General features: G+C 50.2%; 1 protein-coding gene across 3 annotated transcripts in view; it reads left to right on the plus strand.

Moving 5' to 3' along the window:
- The window catches only part of SZT2 (SZT2 subunit of KICSTOR complex), a 58,562-nt gene that overhangs the window by 5,719 nt on the left and 26,997 nt on the right, over positions 1-25,846 (plus strand). For 2 of the 3 annotated variants that reach the window (XM_075554965.1, XM_075554972.1), the window contains exons 2-18: positions 6,279-6,404; positions 6,670-6,843; positions 7,114-7,284; positions 13,026-13,157; positions 13,791-13,938; positions 14,308-14,414; positions 21,017-21,227; positions 21,352-21,576; positions 22,151-22,385; positions 22,557-22,686; positions 23,420-23,562; positions 23,795-23,947; positions 24,076-24,190; positions 24,334-24,551; positions 24,651-24,866; positions 25,234-25,312; positions 25,546-25,637. In XM_075554965.1, coding sequence (XP_075411080.1) covers positions 6,279-6,404; positions 6,670-6,843; positions 7,114-7,284; positions 13,026-13,157; positions 13,791-13,938; positions 14,308-14,414; positions 21,017-21,227; positions 21,352-21,576; positions 22,151-22,385; positions 22,557-22,686; positions 23,420-23,562; positions 23,795-23,947; positions 24,076-24,190; positions 24,334-24,551; positions 24,651-24,866; positions 25,234-25,312; positions 25,546-25,637 — 2,675 coding nt within the window. The remainder of the gene's footprint in view (positions 1-6,278; positions 6,405-6,669; positions 6,844-7,113; positions 7,285-13,025; positions 13,158-13,790; positions 13,939-14,307; positions 14,415-21,016; positions 21,228-21,351; positions 21,577-22,150; positions 22,386-22,556; positions 22,687-23,419; positions 23,563-23,794; positions 23,948-24,075; positions 24,191-24,333; positions 24,552-24,650; positions 24,867-25,233; positions 25,313-25,545; positions 25,638-25,846) is intronic. The other variant, XM_075554982.1, reaches the window with a different exon arrangement.

The raw sequence follows: 25,846 nt of genomic DNA on the forward strand, positions 1-25,846 counted from the left end.
TTTGCTCTCTTGGCTGCTGCTTCCTTGAGCATTGATTGTGAGTTCAAGCAAGATGAAATCCTTGACAACTTTAATCTTCATTTATCATGTTACTTACTGATCCAGTTTAAGGATTTTGGTTTCTTTACATTAAGTAGTAATGCATACTGAAGACTGCAATCTTTGATCGTCATCAGCACATGCTTCAAGTCCCCCTCACTTTCAGCAAGCAAAGTTGTGTCATCTGCACAATCTCAGGTTGTTCATAAGCCTTCCCCTAGTCCTGATGCCGCTAAGTCAGTAGTAGGGTAGCCAGAAGCCACACCAAACCTCCTGCCATCTAGTCGACTCCAAGGGTAAAGCTTTCCCCCAAAATAATATAGACTGGCTCTGTGCCCTCCTGAAGTGTTATGTTTCTTCTGGCACACAATTTGAGTTGCAGAGGAAACTAGCCAGAGTTCATTCGGAGCACATACAAGATTATGTGAGAACTTGAAACAATTGTTCAAGAATCTGGAGGGTTTATTCTGCACTTGATCTTAGCCAAAAGGCGGAGAAGTGTTGAGGTATTTATTCTGAAAAGCAGAAGACGTGAGATGTTTGTTAAGCCCTACTTTGGAAGGCGGGTGTGTCAAATATTTCCTGTGTGGTCCTAGGGAGTACAACTAAAATAGATGTTTTCCAGAGAACAGATTTCAAGATTTGGCCAAGATACTAAAAAACACAGATTCTGGCTCAGTGTGAGGGAATTTCCTACTATGCAGTTTAAATGGTGATGAGCACAAGAGCTGAAGTAAATGGCCATGCAGGACTCCTTCCAGACTCACAGGAGCAAAAACCCAAACTCATTGCCCCTGCGTCAACTCCAACTCATAGGGACCCTAAAGGACAGAGTGGCCCCGCGTCTGTGGCTTCCAAGACTGCAAGTCTGGACGGGAGTAGTCATTTCTGAAGTGAGGATGGTGAGACTTTGTCTACTTTGGACGTGCTTTCAGGAGAGCCAAGACTGGGAAAGGACACCGTGCTTGGGGAAAGGAAGACCCTTGACACGGCCGAGTAACACAGTGGTTGCAAAAATGGACGCAAACAACAACGAGACCGGCGCGAGACCAGGCAGTGTTTCACGCTGCCTTACAAGGGATCGCCGCGGCTCAGAGCCACCCTGATGGCACCGCACAGCAACAGGAGAGCCCGAACAGGCGAGCATTGGGAAAGAGAGAGAGAACCCTAAATACTAAAGAACAGGAAAATAACATCCAGGGTAGAGTGAGATCTTACCTTGAGAAACGGCATACTGGTGGTGATTAGTGTGACCATTATCTGACAGTTGCGCGTTGGTTGGCGGCACAGTGGATCCCTTCATTCAGCAACCTGTTACTGTGCATTCTTTAGCACCAGGCATGCCACGAGGCTCTGACAATAGAGTGGTGAACAGAACAGACTGCTGAATTGGGATCGCCCTCTTATGCTGGTAATAGTCGAAGTCATCCCCACCCTCTCTTTCAGACAAGGACCGTGTCCGGGTTCTAGGATAACTCACAGACAAGAGAAGCCACATCAGTGCAGTCCATTCTGAAGGGCAGGTTACCTAGGTTAGGAAGGTGAGCCACCCTGAGCCCGAGAAACGGAAAGCAGAAGCAGTTGCTCTGTTTCCTCCTTTGCCAGTAAGTAGACTCCTTTTCTTGTTTTAGCGACTTGGCGATGAGAGTGTACAATTTGATGGACTTTTAGGGAAGAAGTGATGGTGCCCACATGGCGGTGGTCAGAAATGATGGTGAACAGTGGTCTTACTTGTCTAGCAAACTTGGAAATCGTTTGGCAACTTACTGGCTGTGTATGGTAGCCCAGGCATCCTTGACACCTTTCCTGTCCTTTTCCTCCCCTGCCCCCACTTCCAGTTAATCACCAGATCCTCCTTATCCTAGCTCCCAAAGGTCCCTCAGAATGCCATGTCCCTCAGCTCCCTGCAGAGTTCAGCTGACATTTAGATTGAGTTTCGTAGTGAGACTTCCTCAGTGAGAGGCAGCCACTGTCTTACCCTGCAGCACAACTCCTCCCGTCACCCTGGAACAGCCTCAATTTGCAAAATGTCTGCTTTGAGTACTAATCAGTCCCTTCATCTTTAGGGGATCTATACTATTACTACGGCTGTCCTATGAAAAACCTTGAGGAACTTGACTTCCAGGATAAAATCCAAAGCCTTAGCTAGGGCCTAGCTTCCCTGTAGCAAAGCGGTAGACCAGAGAGTACTATTTCCCAGAGGTACCTGGTGGCCCAGTGATTAAGTGCTTGATTGCTAGCTGGGAGATTACCGGTTTGAACCCACTAGCTGCTCTGTAGGGGAAGAGACTGGAGATCTGCTCTTCGGGACAGGGATGGCTGGCAAGCCCGTGCGCGGCTGCCCTGTAGCACTGCTGTGTGTCAGTCAACTCAGCAGGGTTTCCCAGAGCATGAGTTGAATCTCAGACTGCAACCAAATCACATCCTGCCAAGGGTGGCATGTTCTTTCTGTCTTCCTGCTTATGCCAGAGCAACCTTTCACTTACTATTGAATATTGCCCATCATGCTCCTTATGCCCACTGTCCGTCCTCCTGCCTTTCTCAAACCCCAGTTGCGTTCATTCATCGCCCTGAAGGTCGTCAGGCCTAGGCTGGCTTCTGACTCGAGACCTACTGTGTTAATGCACTTTGCCTTTGGGGCTTCCACTTTCTCCTCCTGTTCAGTATATATTTAAAAGACCCTAGGACCGTACCTGGTAGTCATCTATAATGTTTCATTCTTTATGTTGCTACCAAGTGCGAGACTGGAAAAGTGGTATTGTGCAGAAGTCCCCTTACCGCATCAAGATGAACATCACCTAAAACCTCCACCACTAGCCATCCCTCCCGTGGCACTAATTACTTGATTAAAAAATGGTTGTAAGGGTCACACAGAATTCCCAGATTTTAGTCATGGTGGTGGAGTTTATTACACGTTGCAATTTAGGAGCAAGGTCAACTAGGAACTAACAGGAACAGTTCAGGATACAATTCTTTGGTTGGGGCAGCGTCAGCCATGCCTGTAGTCAGGCCTCTACTGCCAAGCCCCACTCAGCAGGACCTGGCCAAAGGTGTGACCAGGCCAGTGTTACAGCTCTTTCTTTAGCTCCACTAATAAGTGCTCAGAGGCACCTGCGTCTGCCAGCAAGTCACCTGTGGAAAGGTACGGAGCTCTGTTGCTCCGTGGTTTGCCACACCCATTGTAGACATCTCGCTGTGGCTCAAGAAGCCACTGGTTTTGTGGCCACCGTGTCTTTGTTGCTAAGTTCTGCTGAGCTAGCCACCACTTCTCACTGCCTTGCACTCACTTATCTCCACTGTTACAGCCGTCTCTGACACCTGGATCTAGGAGGTTCTCTGTACATGGACCTTGGGTCCAATGGACATGCTCTGCTCCCAGCTCCTCTTGATGGTGGTGAGTCCCATCCTCCACCTTTGGGATCCACTCTCTCAACCTAGTGGAATGGCAAAATGGACCTTGGTGGCCCCATATTTCCATAGTCACACTCTTTAAAAAATACTTTTATTAGGGGCTCTTATCACAATCCTTACATTTATCCAATGTGTCAAGCACATTTGAACATATGCCACCATCATTTTCAAAGCATTCTCTTCCCACTTGAGCCCCTGATATCAGCTACCCATTTCTTGCCCTTCCTCCTTCACACCCTCCTTCATGAACCCTTGATAAGTTATAGATTATTATTTCCATATCATACATTGGCTTCTGTTGCCCCTCACCCACTTTTCTGTTATTCGTCGCCCTGGGAGAGCGTTCTAGATTGATCCTTGTGATTGATTCCCCCTTTCTCCCCCCACTCTTCCCTAATCCTCATAGTATCTCTACTCCTTGTTGGCCTGAAGGGTTTATCTATCCTGGATTCTCTGTGTTGCGGGCTCTTATCTGTAGCAGTGTGCATGCTCTGGTCTAATCCGATTTGTAAGGTAGAATTGAGGTCATGAGAGTGGGGTGAGGGAAGCACCAAAGAACTAGAGGAAAGTTGTGTGTTTCATCGGTGCTATACTGCACCCCGACTGGCTCCTTTCTTCCCTGTGAGCCCTCTGTGAAGGGAGTCCAATTGTCTGGAGATGGGCATTGGGTCTCCACAGAGGTCCCGTGTACCTTATTTACAGAGAGCCCCACCTAGTCATTTTGTGGGAGTTAAAAGACCATGGTTAGAAGGCCATATTCTAAGGACAATTCACTTGGGTCCTGTGCTGATCATTTATTGTGCATAATTTCACTTAATCCACACAGCATCATTGTTTGATTGGTATTACTATCCCCATTTGACAAATGAGGACAAAACTCCAAGTCAAGCCATCGTCAGTGAGTCGATCCCAACTCTGCAACATCGTGTAGGATTTCAGAGACGATAAATCTTTACAAGAGCAGATAGTCTCATCTGTCTCTCGTGGAGCAGCTGAAGGGTTTGAACCACTGACCTCGGGGTTAGCAGCCCGGCAAGAACCCACAGTGCCACTGGAGCTCCTTGTAAATGAGGACACTGAGCCTTAAAAAGGTAAAGTCCTTTTCCCAAGATCTCACAGTCTGTAAGTGATAGAACTGGAATTTCAAAGCCAGGTCATCTGAATCTGAAATTTGCACGTAACATCTGTATTGCACAATTGCACATATTTTAGGTGCTCAGTAAAATGCGAGTTCCTGCCCTCTTCCTGCCTTCGACTTTCACTCTTGCCATTTCCCGGGGTTTTGTTTAATATCTTGTTATCCTTGTGCTTGTCTTAGAGAAGAAGGCAGATTTTTCTAAGGCTTCTAGCAGCCACCTGTCTGCTCTCCACACTTGTGTCTGACATTGCTTTGGGGGCTCTTTCACTCTCTCCCGTGTGGGAGGGGCTTCATTTCCATTCAGCACCGCGTCTCCCAGTCATGGACTTGTGCTCGCCCTTTCTCTGGTCTTTCCCCTACTAAGGAACCCGGGGATATCTCACTAACAGACTCTTCCCAGTTCTGCGGCCACCATGTTTTTACCGCTGGGCTCGGCCATGCTTGCCATCACATCTCGTTCTCCTGTGAGACAAGAGTAAGGAAGTGAGGAGGCTTTAATTAATTAGAGAAGGGTTAGTTAGAGAGGCAAAAGGCCGTAGTTAGGGGAGTTCAAACCAGTTAATTCTTACTTTCTCTGTGAAACAGGGAGGCTTCTCAGGTGCAGAGAGGTGGTTGAAAGGACAGGGACGCTGCTGGGAACAGGAAGGAGCTGCAGCTGACCTGGCAGATGAAGAAGGCTGGTAAAGACCGGTTATAGTTGACCCCCTGGCAGGGGACCGGTTTCTTTTGCTCAGAGTGCAGTCACCGTGGTACATAAGTACACAAGGGAGAATGTCACATCCGTCCCGTCAAGATTTGGCAGGGCTTGGATCACGGGGAGGATGAGGACGGGGCAAAAGAATCGATGTTTGTTAGAACATTAGTAAGCTGACTGCCTGTGAGGCCCTGGAGGCCGAAAAATAATGTGTTGACAGCTGAAGGGGGAGGTGGTCTGAGAGACTGTGGTTCGCAGATGTTTACTTTTGAGGTGTGTGTGTGGGGGGGGGGGGCTGGCCATCCACTACTGAAGATTCTTTATTGTCTGCTGTAGTCATGACTAAGGAGCCTTGGTGGCATTGGGCTGGTAACCGCAAGGTCTGTAGTTTGAACCCACCAGCCACTCTGAGGGAGAAACATAGGTTTTCTATTCCTCTAGCTATGCAGTCTAGGACACCCACAGGGGAGTTCTACGTGGTCCTACAGGGTCTCTGTGAGTCAGAATCGACTTGATTCCAGCAAGTTTGGTCTTTGAGTTTGGTGGTCATGGCTTGTAAGCAGAAATTGGATGGCATTCATTCAGAATATCAGACACTTGATGAATGTCTGGTCTGTGTTAAGCGATGTACCACGCTCAGGGACACAGAAATCGAACAAGACACAACTTCTGCTCTCGAGCATGTAGCTAGAAGAAAAATTCACACACCAACCTTTGGACATACTGTGGAAAGATCACCTCATCTATATCTGTGTATATCTATAGATAGCGAGAGAGACTGACCTGTTTAGAAGGAATGAATGTAGAGACCGGAGAACTGAATCTGAGGGACCAGTGGGTGGGAGAGGGTAAGTAATCTTTCCACCCCTGCTACCTTGCCTCCCACTTGCAGGTTGTGAGCTACTAGAAACTGTTACTTGTACAGTGGTCTTTATGTCCTGGGAGCTTTATGCACTGTGAATTGTTGCAGATGTATTCATGTTTCCTTGTCCCCAGGTGGAAGAAGCAGGGCAGGTGTTCCTCTTGATGAAAAAGGATTATCGAATCTCCCGAAACGTTCGCCTGGCATGGTTCCTCAATCACCTGCATCAGACTGTGCAGGCCACGCCCCAGGAACTGCTGGTGAGGCCTAGAGGCTGGTGGGATTTGAGGGCTGGAAAGAGACAGGAGGTGAGGCTAAGAGACAATCTGCAAGGGGCGAGCGACTTTGCTCACAAGAGAATCCCACAGAGGAGAGTGTGTGGTCATTTCTCTGAGTACTGGGGAAGGAGTATGTGGTTGGGTTCCAGGCGACTAGGCCAGTCCTGTGTATTTGGATGAGAATCCAGGTGCTGGGAAGAAAGGGGTAACTCTTTCTGACTCGTCTCTTTTCTCTTCATCCTTTCAGCTTCAGTCTGAGCAGGAATTGGAAGTCCTAAGTGTCCTGCCCCCTGGGTGGCAACCAGATGAACCCGTGGTCCCAAGGCCATTCCTCCTGGTTCCTTCCACTCGGGTCACCTTCCTGGCTTGGCAGTATCGATTTGTCATTGAGCTGGACCTCAGTCCATCGACCGGCATTGTGGTGAGGAGTTGTGGGGAGACAATAAGAAGAATGGCTGAATGGGTTGGGGTGAAGGGAGGATGCGGTCTCGGGGAGAGGGAAAAGTGGTCCCAGCCTGCCAGTGGCGGAAGGAGACATCAAAGACACATCACAGAGCAGTTAGTGTTTAAAGACAAGAGACTGTGATTGGGGGCAAAACCAGCATAAGGGCCCCACTGGTCCATGGGAGCTGCTCGTCTCTGCCCTCTGCTGAGGTCACCCCTAAGAGTTCTTTCTCCGCATTGCCCTCAGGACGATTCCACCGGGGAGATCTTGTTCGATGAGGTTTTCTATGCCCTGTCCCGCTGCCTGGGAGGGCTGCTGCGGCCCTTCCGAGTGCCTGGATCATGCGTGGACTTCCAGCCTGAGATCTACATAACTATCCAGGCCTATTCCTCCATCATCGGCCTGCAGTCCCACCAGGTACTGTAGCCTTTCTCCCACTTTCGCCCTCAGACCTGATTTCTGATAGTCCATTGACCTAAACCCTCGATCCTGCCCCTGACTATTCAAGGCCTTGAACCTATTTCCTAATTGTCTTCATGAGGCTCCGTGTTCTTCCTGAGCCTCCCCGTAGCCTTCAGGTTAATTGTCATTGATTGTGCAAATGCTTCTCATTGCTTTTCCAAGTCCCATTGAGATCTGGTTTTCTCTGTTCTTCCCTCCTCCGTTTGTCCTGTCAGGTGGTTTACTGGTGCCCTAACGCCTAGCCACAAGAGGTGGCTTTTTGAAATAAACCAAAAACCCAGAATGGTCATTTTTTCCAAGTCCAGAGGGGAGTCCATTTTCAGAGGGCCTTGTGGACTGCCGGATGTAATTAATTACAGAGTGTATCTACTATCCAAGCAGCTTATCACATGAGAGGCCTTTTGGAAAACAGCCAAGTCTATGACTAGACTATCTCTTACAGGCTTAGATAAGCACTGGCCCAGTTTTCCCTCACCTACTCTTAGATACCCTCAACTCATTGGTAGGCCCTTGCCCTGGCACTGCCCCTGATGGCTGCGTTGTTGCCTCAGGTATCATCCTGGTTTTGAGAGACAGGGCAGAATCAGAGGGTTGAAGAAGCAAGTGGCAGTTGCAGCGGGCCTGGATCGCAGAGCCCTCCACCTCGTTTGGTTAGCAGATGACAGCGCAGTAGTGCACGCACACCAAGACAGTTGCACAAGCAGCACCACATCAGCTCCAGAACATTTTCTTCATTCTTGTTCTCATTGTTATTCTGTCCCCCCTGCCATGCCTCCTAGGAATCCAGTTATTGTCGCTATCGATTTACCTGATTTCATACATAGAAAAACAAAACAAGAAAATGACAACAAAATAAAAGAGATACAAACCTCAATCAAAAGGAAGGCAGAAAATATTAAAACTAGAACATTGAAAATGGATCAGAAAAGAGATAAATGAAAAGATGTAAAATGACTTTAAGGCTTAGAGAAGTACCTAAGCTAAATAATTAAAATTACAATAAATATCCTTTCCTAGCGATTAAACTATGTTTCCTGTAGGCCTCCAAAGAGAGCAACACATAAAATGTTCTTTACCCTCAAAAAAAAAAAAATGTTAACCTAACTGCATCTGTAGTCATTCCCTCTCCATTGCGTTCTGCTGGAGAGCAAGGCTATCGCCTCCCTGGTCTGTGGTCGGAGGGGAGTCAGCGGAGGCCCATTCCATGTATGTTTCCTCTTCCCTTTTTGTTTTTTAAAATGAAACAACTTTAAAATGGATCAAAAGGAAGAACAAATGATAAGATGTTATACTTTAACTTAACTGCGTCTGCCATAGTTAACTTTATCATGCTTTCCGTGTGATGATAACAAGGCGATTCATATCCCTTGACTATGTGAGCAGAGGAGATTCGCTGGACGCTTAATCCATGTGTGGACCCTGTGAATGGATTTGGGCTTCCACTGTCATGATAGCTAGCCTTCTGCAAACCGGGTTCACAATTTAAACTTTGATACCATTTCCAACTTTGGATTTGGGTTTTTATTGTTGACAGTCCTTGGAGTGCACAGGCTGGTGTGTTTCTTCCATTTGGAGTTAGCTGACACCTCACTTAGATGGCTGCTTTAAGACCGGAGAGGCTAGTCCTTCTGGTAGCTGGGCACCATCTAGTTTCTTCACCACACTTTGTTGTAGCACCCATATCTTTGGTGATCTCTTCATGAGGTGTTCTCTTCTGCATCAACCAGGACCATGTCATAAGAACTAATTGTCCTTAGATTGGGCTAGAATTAAGTGCAAGCCTAAAATCAGGGGGAATCTTTAAAATCTTCAAGTAGAAATTAAGATATAGACATACTAGATATATCTGAACACTGGAGGGAAAAAACAACTTGGTACAGTTGATTGAATAAGCTAAATATTAACAATGACAGTACTAGTGTTAAAAATGTTGTTTTATATGATGTCTGGATTAGCTCCTAAGAAAATGATTTGGGGAAAAAATAAAAGTTCATTGTATAGATAGATAGATATTGATATAACCCAAAAATGTGATATGACAGATATATTGAACACATTAACATCTGACCAGCCATGAATAATTCTTCCATTATTTTCTGAATTGGTCAGACTCTAAATAAAGTGGCTTGCTCCATTTTATGACAGAGAGTGGGAAAACTGGAGACCGTGTGCTGTTCGTTGTTGTCAAGCCAACTCTGACAGCAGTGGACTCCTGAGACTCCATGTGTGTAGTGCAGAACTGCCCCAGAGGCCTTTGCAAAGCTGCTGTGAACTTTCCAAGGCACGTTTCTAGCCTGTCTCCTGGGGACCTCTGGGTGGATGTGAACTGCCACCCTTTTCTGGCTAGTAGTTGAGTACTTAACCATTTGTACCGCCCATGGAGGATGCAACAACAAATCCAGCTACAGTGCAGAGAGCAGCCTCTGGACCACCACCTGGCATAATGTGCTCTCCGTGATGCAGCTTTTAAGGACGGCAGCTGTGGACTGCATTCCCAGACCAGCTAGACTGCAGAAGCCAATGGTCAAGGAGAGGGAGGGAGCATGGGAACTGGGTAATCACTCAAAATGTGGTTCGCTTTGGCAAACAGGAGCTGAACCCTGCAGGGTCTATGCCAGGCCTGAGGTAGTCCTGGAAACAGGTGACTCAGAGGTCATCCCTATCTGACGAGAAGAGTAGAGAACTGAACTGTGCAGAAGGCAGGTAGGGAAGGACATCTTTTCAGTTGACAGTGATGGGGGCACTGGTGAGTTATGACTCCGGGGCGATGGGAGCTCTGAGAGGGAGCACCCAGCCCAGCTGGAGCAGCACCATGGGAGGCTTGCAGGTGACGAGGCATTTTAACCGAGTTTTGAAGAAAGGATTGAGAGTAACCGATCAAAGACGTAGACGTGGGAATTCCCGGCAGAGCGACATGGAGCTGTGAGACTCCTCTCAGTCCAGGGAGTTTTGATAAAGTTTGAATGTGCGTGGAGGGTGGAGATAGAGAGGAGACCGTACGTAGAAGTAGGGACCAGATTAGGAGAGGCCTTGAATGCCGTGCTGTTGTGTGGGGGTTATTTTAGAAACATAGAATGTATGCTGGTGACAGTCGTTTATCCTATAGGGGAGTTTATCTCCGTGGTTAAGGGCACTGGCTGTAGGATCACATGTCCGGTTCCCAATGGTGCTAATGACTGTGTGCCCTTAGGCAAGTGACTTGACTTCTCTGTGCGTCTGTCCCCTTTGCCAAAATGGGCATATTAACAGAACCTGTAGCATGTGGTGATTGACTTAGTGTACCGCAGAGGAAAAAAATGTTAGCTGTTAAAATTACTAGCCAGAGGTCGTAGAGAACCATTGGTTTCCAATAGGCAGTAACACAGTCTGACTTGTGTAGTAGGAAGCTCTTGTTTGCGGTCAGCGTGGAAGGTGGTTGAGTCTGTGTGGGAAGAAAGGGCAGCAGGGAAGAGAGCAAGGAGGCCACTGTAGGGAAGGAGAGATGCCTGCCTGCCAGCCTGCAAGGCCTCCTGTTCACCCCAGTCGGCATCCTCATTTTCTCTGTAGCCCCACAGTAGGGGTGTCCTGCTACTCTCTAAAAGTACTACATGGTTGTTGGAAGATTTTTAAAATACACATTTTATTAAAATAAAATGCAGCCATAATGCACCACTGTGAACATTTTATGGACCTTCTCTCCGGTCTTTGGAGCATGTGTGTGTCCTCCCTATTACTGTCCTGCTGTCCAAAAAGAAAGAAACACCAGACTCATTCCATACACAGTTTGTGTGTGTGTGTGTGTGTGTGTGTGTGTGTGTACAAAGGGGTTCAAAAGTTCATGGGAAAATTGAGTTAAAAAATAATGGAATTTTCCCACAAAGTTCCCTTCTGTAGCTGTGTGTGTACATATGTATGTGTATATGTATACATGTACCAAAAAAGATAGACTTTTTTTCTGTTAACAAATATTCTTTGAAAGCTGTTTTTTAATGGCTGCTTAGTATTGTATCATAAACCTGTCCTCATAGTATGTTTAGACAGACCCTTATTGTTGGACACTTGGGTTGTCTAAAAGGAGCCCAGGTAGCTTAGGGGTTCTGCAAGGCCAGCAGTACACACATCACCTAGAAAGTGGAGATGTTCTACGCGTAAGAGTTACCGTCCTGCCGCCCCTCACAGAGGGCCGTGGGGAGGAGACGAGCCAGGCAGGTGCAGTGTAGCACTGATGAAGCACACATCTTCCTCTAGTTCCTAAATGCTTCCTTCGCCCCACTATCACGACCCCAATCCTACCTTACAAATCTGGCTGGACCAGAGCATGTACACTGCTACAGATAAGAGCTGGAAACAGGGAATCCAGGACAGATACCAGGAGGGGAAGAGGAAGGTAGGGGGAGAAAGAGGGAACCGATCACAATGATACATATAACCCCCTCCCAGGGGGATGGACAGCAGAAAAGTGGGTGAAGGGAGACGTCAGACAGTGTAAGACATGAAAAAAAAAAAATTTATAAATTATCAAGGATTCGTGATGGAGGAAGGTTGGAGGAGGGAGGGAAGAGAAATGAGCTGATACCAAGGGCTCAAGTAGAAAGAAAACGTCTTTAAAATGATGATGGCAACAGATGTACACATGTGCTGACACATGGATGGATGTACGGATTGTGATAAGAGCTGTACGAGCCCCCAATGCAATGATTTTTTTAAAAGTGACAGTCCTGTAAGTGCACGGGGACAGTTGTGCCCTGTCCTATAGAGCACCCTGAGTCTCACTGACTATGGCAGTGAGTTTGTTTTTTGGTTTGGGGTTGTCTTAATGTTTGCTATTCTAAACAATACAGCTGTAACCATCTTTCTCATCTTTTTATAGCTTCCATCCCTACTACTCTGAGTCTGTTAGTCTCCTCGCAGTCCGACCCGGTCAGTCCTGAGAGCGATGGAGAGTCTTGTTCCACAGTGGTTCATGAGCTAGGGTATAGGGGAGCCTGAGGGGAAGAGAGCCGAGGGGCCCCAAGGGGCTGCCAGTGTGATGTACAAATCTGCTTACGTTTGAAAAGGAAGGAAATAGGGCCGTGGTGTGAGAGTGCAAAGGTAATCAAAGGAAAGGCCCACGTTCAAGTGGAGAGAGGAGCTTGAAAGGAAAAGTGTGGGAGGAGAGAAAATGCTACTTTCAGAGGCTGAAGCGGACAACTCAGTAGGTGAGGAAGTAGTCCCCCACAGTTCCAGTGAGGGTAGTACCTGTTGGCTTTCTTTCTCTCCTGATGCGGGAGGTGGGATTTATTTGCTGGGGTGAAGGGAAGGAAGGAACATTGGGAGAACATCATAGAACTTTGAAAGGAGCAGGAAAGTTCAGGCAGCTTCCATGTGCAGTATCTTAGGAATCCCAAAGAAGACAGTAGGAGAACAGAAAGGTTTTACCAGGCTGAATTTTGGGCAGTTTACAGCCAGCCTGTCTGTAGCCTGAGGTGGAGCAATTTGGTAGGTCTTAGGGCGCCCTCGTGTGGATGGCTGTAGAGAGAAAAAGGAGGTGCCCCAGATGATGGTATCTGGGGCAGTGCTTTGGTGAAATGTATGTCCGATACAGAGAACCAGCTGGAAAGCTCCCAGACCTCAGATCCTGCTTGGCTAGGAAGTCTGGCTCACCTAGATGGAGTGATGGAGTGGCAATGTCCAGGAGCCTCCCTGACCATCGTGTGTCTGGCCTGTGTGTTTCTTAGGTGCTAGTACAAGGCTGTCTTCTGGATCCTTCTCAGCAAGAGGTATTCCTGCAGCAGGTATATGAGCAGCTCTGCCTCTATGAGGACAAGGTGGCTACTATGCTGCAGCAGCAGTATGATCCCCAAAGCCAGGTACGTGGGAGAGAGAGCGGGCAGAGACCTCTTAGAAAGGGAAACACCTAAGGCGAAGAGACAAGGACAGCAGTCAGTGCCAGAGGGGCCCGGAGCAGGTTCCTGTGGGGGAAGGGCTTGGCTGCAGTACACATCGTCTTGGGAGAAAATGAGATCTCCCCCATGGACCTGCAGACATGACGATCATGGGTGACGTCACGTGGAACTCTGCTTAGTCTTTTGTTTAGTCGGGTAAAACTGCTCGGGCGCACTGGGATCCCCTTCTCATTCCTTTTGGCGACCCCACCAGTAGCTGGGGCGCCTGGCAGCTCCATGTGTCTGGTGATGAGATTGAGACGTAAACGTTTCATAATGGTAATGAAAGGAGCTCTTATTGGGAAGGTGGGCAGCCCTACTTTATTACCCTCTGCTGCTGGATTCCCTTCCCCTCTGAGGCTCCATCGCTGAGCCTTTCCGGCCAGCAGGGAGCAAGTACTAGGAGCGCTGGGGTCCTGCTGCCTCGTAGCGGACGGGAGGGCTCTTCTTGGGCTTCTCACGGGATTCTCCTCGGGCAGGCCTGGACTAGCAGTTCTGGCGTGGCAGTGGATGGGCCAGCTATGCCGTCTGTCCCACGCTGTGATTTCTGTAACTTAGGGTCAGGCAGGAGACCAGACTCCAGACTCAGCAGAGCCCCCAGGCCGAAAGGTGGGAGTCTCCATGGTGACAGCAGATGTTGGACTGGTCAGTATGATTCGCCAGGGCATCCTGGCCCTGCAGCTGCTGCCCTCCAACTCTAGTGCAGGTCAGTGCAAAGTGAGGCTTCTAGGAGCATTGGTAGGATTGGAGAAACAGGAAGATTTAAGAAGGAACGAGGGGTATTAACAAAAATACAAGCCTCCAGGGGATTGGAGAACCTCAGGAAGATCTATTTTCTTGCTTGTAAAATCTAATTCTGTATTAGCGCAAATCTCAATTACCCGCAACCCTGACAGCCCTCAGGGACCCAACTGGAGAGGTGCGGGGAGGTGTGATACAGCCCTGAAGAAGCAGGGAAAGGGGAAAGTATTTGAGATTTATAAAACGTTGGCTGGAGGACAATTGAGGTCTTCAGGGTCCTGTCTGCTGGGCTGGCCTATGTCTCTGGTCCCACATCTGATGTGTCCTGTTCCAGGTATCATTGTGATCACTGATGGGGTGACAAGCGTTCCCGATGTTGCTGTCTGTGAGACCCTGCTGAACCAGCTTCGCAGCGGCACCGTGGCTTGTTCTTTTGTGCAGGTGAGGACGGAGAAGAGTGTGGATTTCACAAAGTTGGATATGTCTGACTGAGTCGGAATTAATGACATTGGGTTTGGGTTTGGTTTTTTTTTTTTTTTTTAGTGTGAATCCTGGCTCCACTTATTAATTGCATGACAGTGGCAAAATCACTTCGCCTTGAGGTTGAATTAATTTGTAAATGGAGATTTTAATAAAAGCATGTACCTCCTTGGGTAGAACGATGCATTTAAAACACTAAGCATGTGCATACGTGACAGGTGGCTAGAGCCCCTAACAGTTAGCAACTGGGTATGCAGATCTGATTCTCAGGAGTGAGCACTAGATGAGAGGTGGGTATTAAGGGCAAGGGGGTGCCAGGAAAGCTCTTAAAGGTCTTCCCTGGGAAGAGGCCTCAGCAAAGGATGAAGCTCAGACAAGAGGTAGTAGATTCTGCTGTCTCAGGGGAAAGAAGTGTTCAGGGAGAAGGAAGTAGTTAGCAGTATCTGATACATCACAAAATCAACTAAACGAGGAACCAAAAGTACTGTTGGGCTTGATTAGGAGTTCATGGGGATTATTTTCAGAGCCATGTCATTGAAGTCAGGGGCATGATTGCAGGAAGCTGAAAGAAGGTAGAAGAGAGGGAAGCAGAGACAAGTGTTGACACAAGAAATCTGACTGCACGGATCAAGTCGGGGTGCGGGAGGGGGTGGTGGCTAGCGGGAAGTACAGGGTGGGAGAAGAGTTGTTTGTGTGTGTGTCTGAGCTGCAGACAGCATGTTACTAAGGAGACATGGCGGGGGGAGGGATGGCGGGTAACATGAAGGAAAGACGCAGGGATGCCTGCTGGAGTGACACTCCTAAACTGATGGGCGGCGTGAGCTCAAGCGCAGAGATCCTGGGACCCTTCTTGGAGTGGGAGAGCATCGTTTCCGTCTTCAAGGCTGGAAGGCTAGGAGCGAAGATGTGGGGAATCCCGCCAAGGCCCGCTCATTTCTCTGAAGCAGGGTGAGAGGACCGTGGAAGGGGAGGGCAGCCCTGAAGGCCTCGTTGGGTTGGCTGTCACATGCCTGTCTGTTTTGTTTTGCTCTTTATTGTGGTGAACTAGATATAAACAGAAAAGTTTGCCATTTTAACCATTCTTAAGCGCACAATGAACTCGGTAGCGTTACTTACATTTACCATGTTGTGGCACCGTCAGGTAAGTGTGGAATGCTGACTGCAGACTCACAGGTTCAGACCCACTCGCTGCTCCTCTGGAGAAAGGTGAGACTGTCTACCCCAGTAGAGATTTACAGCCGCAGAGCCCTCTAGGTCGCTTGGTGTCAGAATCAACTTGAAAGCAATGGATTGGTTTGGTGCTCCTGTCACCACCCTCTGCTTCCAAAAAGGTTTGTTTGTTTTTAATCACTTCCAACAGAAACTCGGAACCACTTCAGCAGTAAACCCTTCTCCCTCCCCGGTCTTGGTAATCACTAGCACGTCTTGTCCAGATATAGTTGCTTATTCTAGATATTTCACATAAGTAGGGTCATGTATGATTTCCTTTTGTCACTCAGCCTAATGTTGCCACGTTCCATCCATTGCTTGCTTTCTCTTTAGGTCGCACTACGCCCCCTGGCATGTATGTACAAGGGAGTGTCACCGCTTCATCTGTTGGAAAGGCCACCTGAGTGATTTTCCCTTGGGGCTGTTGAGTCTCATTTGTTTACACGTGGCACCAGCTTAGGCCTACGAAAGTGCTAGGCATTCTCGCCAGGCGTCCCAGTTACCCCGTGCTGCTGGCACAGAAATGCCTCGAGCGCGTGGCCTTCTGCATACAAACCTCGTCCCTCGGGATTCTGGAGACCGGAAGTCGGGACTCAGAGGACTGGCTATAAGGGAAAGCTTCCTAACTCACTTGGCTTGGCGGGGAAGGTCATTGTCTCGCATCAGCCTCTGTTCGTTGGAGAATCGTTTTTTATCATTGTATTGGGAGCTCTTTTTAATTAGGGGGCTCTTATAAATCTTACAACAGTCCATCATTGAATTGTATTAAGCACACTTGTACATATGTTGCCATCAACATTTCCAAGTCATTTTCTCTCTACTTGAGCCCTTGGTATTAGCTCCTCTTTTATCCCCTCCCTTCCCCACCCTCCCATCTTCATGCATCCTTGATCAATTATATACTATTGTTGTTAGTTCATGTCTTACACTGCCCATTGTCTCCCTTCACCCACCTTTCTGTTATTCATCCCCCCTGGGGGGTGGACTATGTATCCAGCCTTGTGATGGGTTCCCCCTTTCTCTCCCTTCCCCCTCACCCATCCCTATCGGCCCCTTACTCTCATATCACTGCTCCAACTCCTGTTCCTGAGGGTTTTATCTGTCCTGAATTCCATGTGTCAAAAGAGCTTATCTGAACCAATATGAGTATTCTAGTCTAGCCAGATCTGTAAGGTAGAACTGGGTCATGGTGGTTGTTGGGGGGCGGGGGGAAGCATTCAGGAACTAGAGGAAGGATGTGTGCTTCGTCAGTGCAGTACTGCAACCCTGGTTGAATCGTCCCTTCCTGTCACCTTTCTGTGGGGGGATCAAGTTGCTTTTGAAAAGAGTTGTATGTACATCATCACATTCAGCTCTAGTGGACCCTCCCCCCCCTGCTATTCATTATTTGCTCCTCAATTCCCCTCAAACACAACCCCCCCCATCTCCGCGAAGTCTTCATCTCTGTGCATCTGCTCTGTCTGTGCTTCCTAGACTAGAACACATTATAGAAACCATAAGGAACAAAAAAGAGACAAGACAGGAAAATAGCATCCTGAGGTTTCAAGGCCACAGCAGGGTGCAGACCTTCTCTGTGAGAACCCTGCCGCTAGACCTCAGTGTCCCCCGCGACTGCTGTCCTATGCGTCCAGGTCCCGCGACCCATTTCTTCAAAGTATCCAGTTTTGTCTAAGAAATTTTCATAACTTTGCCCGTGCTTGCTCCTCCACATTCATAGACGTATTTGCAGCAAAGGTAAATGCTTGTTTATAAATATCACCTGCCACACTTAAATACGTGTGCCTCTGCTCCCACGCCTGTTTGGCCTGCATGTCTGATCCACGCACCTACTTGCAGACCGCCGTTGCTGCCAGGCTGCGTCCACAGCAGGAGTTTCCTCTGCCGCCCTTGACTGTTGAGCGCCTCTCAGTGTCTCCCCTGCCACTGCCGCCGCCTCTTTTGCCAACCTCCTCCTCACTGTGCGATTGCCTTTCCTCTTTCCCACTTTAACTTCTGCTCTCTAGCCACAAGTACACAGTAACTTGCCCCCTCCTTCACACACACACACGCACACGGCATGAAAACTTGTTTTTATAGTGGTCTCCTACAATAATTGTGCTTTGCCATGGACGGATTTTACTCCGCATAATGCCCTCCAGGTTCATCCATATTACACAGTGTTTTCAAATACAAAGTCATTCTGTAGCACCGTGTAACAGTCCCTTGTGTTTAGTCTGTTCTTCCATTGGTGAGCAGCGGTGGTTCCCATCCTTTCACTCTTGCGACTAGGGCGCGAATGAGCACAGGTGTGCAGGTGATACCACGTAGAGCGCTTGCCGAGGTGGATGGCAGATCTCTTCCGTCTTCGTGAAGGGTTTGCCATTTCACCATGCCAGCAGCGGCCCTGTGCACCCTCACCAGCACGGGTCGGTGTCTGGTTTGGTGAACCCCTGTATTAATGATGGGTGAGGTGGAATCTCAGTGTTTGGATCTGTGTCTCTAAGGGCTACTGGTGGCAAGCCTGTCTTGATGTTTTTGGCCTCTGGAATGTCTTTTTTAGTGAAGTATCTGTTCATTTCCTCTATCCACTTTTTAATTGTTGCTGTCTACTGCCTGTTGAGGTGTTGCAGTGTTTGAGACGTTCTAGAGATTAGTCACTTGTGTGATTTATCATTGCCGCTGTCCCACCCTGTGATTTCTCTTTATACTCCTCTGATGAAATCTTTTTATGTTCATAAGTGTCTTAAGTCTTAGGAGCTCCCAGTCATCTGGCTTGTCCTGTGCTGTTTGTGTGTTTTCAGTTAAGTTTGATTGCCTATGGGCCCTAAGTTGAACCCTGTTTTTCACTGATGATTCTTCATAGTTCGAGGTTTTACATTTAGGTGTTCGATCCGTCATGAGTTCATTATTATATATGATGTGAGATATGAATTCTGCAAATGGATATCCAGTTTGCAGTCATTTGGTAGAGACACTCTATCTTTCTCAATTCTGTTCCATTGGTCTGTGTATCTGTCCTTGTACCAGGACCAGGCTGTTTTGACTAGCAAGGCTGTGTAGTCTAATTCTGCACAAGCAGGAAGCGCGAGGCCTACTTTGTTCTTCTTTACCGTGGGCTCTCTCCTTCCCACAGAGAGTTGTCTTTAAAGAGTAATGTTGGAATCTGGCTAGGGCTGCATTATTGTAGGTGATCTTTGGGTGGGACTGATGTTTTCATAGTGCTCCCTCGACCTGTGCATGAGCATGATCTGTTCCACCTACCTGGGTCTCTTGGTTTCTTGTATTAGTGTTTTATAGTTCTGCATTTCTTTAGTGTCTGTACTCATATTTATTCCTGAATATTTCATCTTTCGGGTGGCAGGGCTGAGGTGCTGAGCTCCGTTGCTGAGCTCTTCTGTGTTGCTGTGAAGAAGTGACACTGGCTCTTGTGCCCGCCACTCGGCTGAGTCTTCCGATGCGTTCCGATCATTTTCTCGCTCAGGCTTTTGGCTGCCTATGTGTAGGGTCATATTCTCTCCAAATGCTCTTTTATTTCTTTGCAAATGTGGGTGCCTTTTTGTCTAAGACTTCCAGCACATATTGAATAGGAATGCTGACAGATGCATCTTTGTTGGGTTCCTGTTCTCAAGGGGGATGCTTGCAGTGTCTGCCCATCGAGAGCAATGTTGGCCAGTGATTTTGTATTTAGGCCCTTAGTTTTGCTAAGGATTCGCCTGTTTCTTTTGTGGAGTGTTTCTATCAGTAATCTGTTAGATTTTGTCAAAGACCTTTTCTGCATCAATTGATGCGATCATTTCTTATATGTTTGTCAGCTCTTTTGTTTTATTTATGTGCTGAGTAGGTTGTTTCCTAATGTCGAAGTATCCTTGTATACATGCTATGACTCTCACATGGTGATGAGGTACTATTTTTGTTGTTGTTATCTTGGTGAACTTTTATCAGCTAGGATGTGGTAGATAACATTTGTGCCTGTGTTCATAAGAGAAATTGGCCTTATAATTCATTTTTTAGTGATTTTTTGCCTGGGTTGGGTGTACGGGTTACACTCGCTTCATAAAATGAATTTGGGAGAATTCCATTCTTATCTGTACTCAGGCATCGTCATATAGAAGTGATGTCATTTCTTCTCTCGGTGCTTGGCAGAATTAGCCAGTGAAGCTGTCTGAGCTCCGAATTTTTTTGTTTTTGAGAGACTTTTAATGACCTGATGCTTTTTTTTTTTTTTTCAATAGGTCTGCCCAGATTTTTTAACTTTACTTCAGGGTTACTTTAGAGATGCTCTGTTTGTAGAAATCTGTCCATTTCTCCTAGGTTTAAAGGTTTGTTGTAGTATAGTTTTGCAAAGTATTCTGCTATTTCTCGTACAAATTCTCATCACGGTCGCCTTCACATTCACCTGCACAGCTTCTCGGGCACTTGAAAAGGCTGTAAGCCAAACCAAACCATTCCGCTCGAGCCGGTTCCAACGCTTAGTGGCACGATGTGGTAGGGCAGAGGGGCTCCCGAGTGTCTCCAGCAGTGGAGACCTCTGCGGAAGGCAGCCAGCACACCTTTCTGTCCTGGCGCAGCTGGAGGGTTCCAGCTGTTGGCCTGAAGACTAGCAACCGAGTGCTTCCCCCGCAGCTCCCGCAGGGCTCCTCGTTCGCTAAAGTGAGGCTAAACAAGAACTGTGTGCATATGTCCTGACTTACAGACACACTTGGGAGCAGATCTTGTTCGTAATCCGGGGACTGCCTGTCGTTCCCTGCCAGTGGGCAGGGAAGGTGGATAAAGTTATTGTTGATAAGCGTTACAGACGTGAGGCCAGGGAGTCGAGTAAATGGTTAAATGCAGGAGTTTGCTGACTTTTTCTGGAAAGGGCCAAACTGTGAACATTTTAAGCTTCACCGCCACACACTCCCTCTCACAACGCCCCTGTTGCATCTGGAGAGCACCACTGTGTCCAGCACAGCCTTATTGAATCAAAGAGTGGTTTCCGGATCAGCAGCCTTGGCATTGGCAGAGAGCTCGTTAGAAACAGACTCCCGTGCCCCGCCCCAGATCGCACCTGCATTTTAATAGAAATGCTCAGTGTTTTGTATGGGCACCAAAGCGTGGGAAGCACTCTGTTAGACACTGAAGGCTCTTGGGTGGTGACAAGAAGTCAGTTAACAGTCGCCCCAAACTGTAATCCATAGGGAGGGAGGCTGGTGTTTGGTGTGACCAAAGAGCTAGCGGAAGGGTAGCTGCGGAGCCGGGGCCTGCATCCGAGAGAACACGGGCCCACCCCTTCCCAGCCTCTGGTCCAGTGGGTGGGCACAGCCACCTAGCCCAGCTCTCCCTCTCCTTCGATTTTTCTCCGAGACCCTGGTCTCCAAGTGCTGCCTCTTTTCCAGGTGGGAGGAGTTTACTCTTACGACTGCAGTTTTGGCCACGTGCCCAATGTGGAATTGATGAAGTTCATCGCAATGGCCACATTTGGCTCCTACCTGTCCACTTGTCCTGAGCCCGAGCCAGGCAACCTGGGCCTGACCGTCTACCACCGGGCATTCCTCCTCTACTCCTTCCTCCGCAGTGGGGAAGCCCTGAACCCCGAATACTACTGTGGTGAGAGACAGGGTGGGTTGGATGTCGGGTGGGAGGGGATGTAGAATGTGCCCTCGAGATCACTCAGGCCCTAGAGAATGATCCTGTGGGATCCCCTGATTTCCATCTGGTGCCCTCCTCCCAGCGATGTGTCAGCTGACGACCACCTCTCCTTCCCGCGTCCTCGCTGGTCTTCTAGGCTCTCAGCACCGCCTGTTTAACGAGCACTTGGTCTCCGCCAGCAGCAACCCTGCCTTGGCCCTGCGCCGGAAAAAGCACACTGAGAAGGAGGTGCCAGCTGACCTGGTTAGCACCGTGTCTGTGCGGCTTCGGGAGGGCTACAGTGTGCGAGAGGTCACACTGGCCAAAGGTAAGCGACTCAGAAGTCACCAAGAATCTGTTGAGTAGGTTTTTCCTGTCGAGGCACTCAGAGTCCACGTGGGAGAGACTATGTCAGGGGAAGGCCCTGCTTGCCATGAGAGACAAGTCAGTTTTGAGCTGTGTCTTAGCCCAGTGGGTCTCAGCCTTCCTCATGCCGTGACCCTTTAATGCAGTTCCTCGTGTTGTGGTGACCCTCAACCATAAAATTATTTCCATTGCTACTTCATCACTCTCATTTTGCTACTGTTAAGAATGGAGCGGCCCCTGTGGAAGGGTCGTCCGACCGCCAAAGGGGTCACGACCCACAGGTGGAGAACGGCTGCCTTAGCATTTAGCCAGCCAGCCCCAGCTTCTGTGGCCCCGGTGAATCGGCTGAGGGCAGTGCGGGCTCCTGATTTCAGACTGGTCCTTCCCACGTCTGCTTGTGCAGTTAGCTGTGTGTGGGTCTACAAGCTGGGAACCAAGCTCGAGCTCCACGAGGTAGGGGAAGCTTTCCAATAGGACTGGGCCCAGGCACAGAGGCCCGTACCTTCTTCTAACTGATGCTCCTGCCTCCCCGGCAGGAGGCTCCCAGCTGGAGGTGAAGCTGGTCCTGCTGTGGAAACACAACATGCGCATTGAGTATGTGGCTGTGGCCCCCTGGCCCATGGAGCTCGAAGGCCCTCGGGGAACACGGGTGGAAGTGACGATGGAAGGCGGCTATGACATTCTGCATGATGTGTCCTGTGCTCTACGACAGCCCATCCGCTCGTTGTACCGCACCCACGTTATCCGCCGCTTCTGGAATACATTGCAGAGGTGAGCGAGGGACCACTCACTGAGCGGTACCCCGTTTGCTGTGTGGACAGCTGAGGAGAGTTCCTCAGCAGGCCAGGCTGGTGTGCAGGAGTCCATGGTCCTCGGAGGCCCAAGCAGACTGGGGCTCCCCTTGTCTGTACCTGCCCGAGACTCTGCATCCCTCTCCTCTAGCATTAACCAGACGGACCAGATGCTGGCCCACCTGCAGTCCTTCTCCTCCGTCCCGGAACATTTCACCCTTCCCGACAGCACCAAGAGTGGAGTGCCGCTCTTCTACATCCCTCCCGGCTCCACGACCCCGGTGAGTGGCTCTGCTGGTTCGCATTGTCCCCTCTTCGTCCCCCTTGGACTTGGATTGGCACCTCATCTGGAGCCCAGTACCACCTTCTACTCCCTCCCAAGCCAGAGGCCCCAACCGAGAACCCTAAGTTTCGTTGAGACCATCTCTCCTTCATGTGCCCAAGTCCCCAGGGAGCAGGGTCAATAGAGAGCGGCTATCCTCAGCAAACGACAGGCAGCAGAGGGAAAGACTTGCAGAATGCCTGCATGGTGGGATCCCAGCAGATAACAAGATGCCCTTCTCGCCCGCCCCTCACACCTGGGGCCAGCCACTGCTCCTCGGCAGCCCCTGGGGGCTTCCTGGAAGCTAAGCTTCTGCTTGTCCCGTGCTTGACGCACACTCAGCCCATGGCCGTCAGCCCGGCTGGACACAGGGTGACCTGTGCTAGCGGCCCTCATCGCCAGGTCCTGCCGTCACTGAGCAGACTTTCCTCCGAGGTGAGTCAGACAAGCCGGGAGGTGGTTGAGCTGAGACAGGTTCCACAGTCTGTATCCACACGGCACTTGGTCATCCTGATCTCACCTGCGCATTGGAGACAGCATTTTGCCTCTGCCCCAAGCTGCGCTGCAGGTTCCTTCAGCCTTGAACCACAGCCCTCTCTGACTCCCTAAGAGTGCCTGGCGGCTTGGAGGCTGTGCCCTGGTGTTTTGGGCATGCTCCTGTAGGACTGGCCCTGCTTCCCTCCTGCCTCCAGGTGCTCTCCTTGCAGCACAGTGGTTCTGACTCATCCCACGCCCAGTTTGCCGCCTACTGGAAGCCGGTGTTGTCCATGGATGCGAATTCATGGCAGCGTTGGCTGCACATGCACCGCCTGGTGCTGATCCTGGAGCACGATACGTGAGTCTCCTCCTGGGCCATCATTGGGACAACAGAGTCGGGGTGAGGGCCCAGGGCATGATGGGAAAGGGAGGCAGGAAGTCACAGACAGCAGCTAAGCCCTTGCTGCCCGCTTTGACCTTTCCTAGCCCTCCTGCTCCTTGAGAAGGGCATGGAGGGGACAGCTCGCAGCCTCTTCTTGTCCCCCATGATGGGGGCCAGGAGACCTGACCGCTCTGTCACCCCTTTGCAGACCAGTCCCCAAGCACTTGCACACCCCGGGCAGCAATGGGCGCTATAGCACCATCCAGTGCAGGATCTCCCACTCCTCACTGACCTCCCTGCTCCGGGACTGGAGCAGCTTTGTGCTCGTGGAGGGCTATTCTTACGTCAAGCTGCTTTCCAGGTGAGCCAAGTGATGACCCCCCACCCCCACCCCCCCACACATACACACCTCCCCGGCCCCTGGTTTTCTTCCTCTAGCCCCTGCACCACTTAACCTAGGGATGCTTACGAACTCCTGTTTCTTCCCAGTGCCCCAGACCAGCCCCCTTCTTCCTTCTACATGGTCCGCATCATCTCCAAGGCCCCGTGCATGGTTCTTCGCCTGGGCTTCCCCATCGGCACACCAGCACAGGCCCGTCACAAGGTGAGCTAGACCCTGGTGAACTCCCAGGCCGAGGAGACCGAGCAGGGCCCGGCCTGGCAGAGAGAGGAGCTCCCAGAGCAGGGCAAACTCAGAGACGTCTCGCCTGGTCTGCGGGCCCTGATCCCATCCCATGTGCCTCACAGATTGTGTCGGACTTGCGGGAAGAGATCCTGCAGTTACGTTTCCCCCACCGAGTCCAAAGCAAGGAGCCAACGCCCAAGGTGAAACGAAAAGGGCTGGGGGGCTTCGGTGGGGGCAGCTCTCCCTCCAAGTCCCCCCCCATGCTGGGACCGCAGCAGGCCCTGTCTGACCGGCCCTGCCTTGTGGCCCTGCATAAGCCACTGGACAAGCTGCTCATCAGGTCGGTAGAGAGGCTAGAGATGGGCCTGCGGACATGTGGAGGGGCGTGGCTTAGCTGGATATGAGCAGAGATAACTGATGAGTTGCCCCTATCGCCCAGGTATGAGAAGCTACCCTTGGACTACCGGGCACCTTTCTTGCTGACCCTGGAGCCACCAGGACCACTGCCCTTGGTGTCGGGCCGCTCGGCCTCTTCCAGCCTAGCGTCACTGTCCCGCTACCTCTACCATCAACGCTGGGTCTGGAGTGTCCCTTCCGGCCTGGCCCCTGCACTGCCCCTCAGTGCCATCGCCCAGCTGCTCTCCATCCTCACTGAGTACGGCCCCCAAGCCTGCCGGGCACCTTGGGACAGGGCGGGAGAGAGTAGTCTCTGGGGGTGCACGTTGGCAGAAAGCCTACGCGGGTCATGTCCTTCCCTCCCAGAGGCCTGTCTGTTTGCTGCTGGTGGGGTAGACTATCCAACACAGCAGTGCGTGCGACAGCCCACCCCTCCAGCTCACCCCCTCCCCCCGTCTGTTTATTTTGGCCTCTGGTACCCACAGAACCTGTTTTGAGGGGCCAGTGGTTTGAGTGGGACCACCAGAAGGCTAGGTTGCTAGGAGGTAGCTGTGTGAGCAGAGAGCTGGGGAGGCTGTACTCTGATGAGTCTCCTTCCACTCTGCCCGGCCTGTTTGGTCCTCCAGAGTCCGTCTGTCTGAGGGTTTCCACTTCGCCTGTAGCGGGGAGGGAATCATCAATATGGTCCTGGAGCTTCCGATTCAGGTATGTGCCCCTCCGGCCACCCCTCTCCCCTCAGCTTGCTTGCTGAGGACCGCAGAGACGCCCCTCTCAGAGCTGAGGGGGACTCTTGGAGAATGTACCTCACAGGCACTGTGTGGTGGCAACACCCACGGCCAGTTCCTGGGGCTGACATCTTGAGGCACCAGGGCATGGCGAGGCTCGGTCTCTTCTCCAGCTGGAGTTTGCCCAAGGTCTCCCTCCCATCTCACCCACAGAATGAGCCTCCGGGGCAGGCTGCAGCTGAGAAGCACACATGTATTGTCCAGTACATCCTGTTCCCCCCGCACTCCACCTCCACCAAAGACAGGTAGGTCCTGACCCCTTCCTGAGACCCGCCTGCCCCACTGTCCCTCTTGTCCTGAAGTCTGCCCCTCCCTCATGTCTTCAGATCACCTTGCCCCGAGAGTGGAGACAGCTGCTGGCTTGCCTGCTTCCCCAGGCAGATGGGGCCACCCCGTGACTCTTCTTCCCCTCCTGCGTGGGCTGAGTCACCCTGCCCTGGGCTTGAGAACTGCA

This window comes from Tenrec ecaudatus, chromosome 1 (assembly GCF_050624435.1).
Source record: "Tenrec ecaudatus isolate mTenEca1 chromosome 1, mTenEca1.hap1, whole genome shotgun sequence".
NCBI lineage: Eukaryota > Metazoa > Chordata > Mammalia > Afrosoricida > Tenrecidae > Tenrec > Tenrec ecaudatus.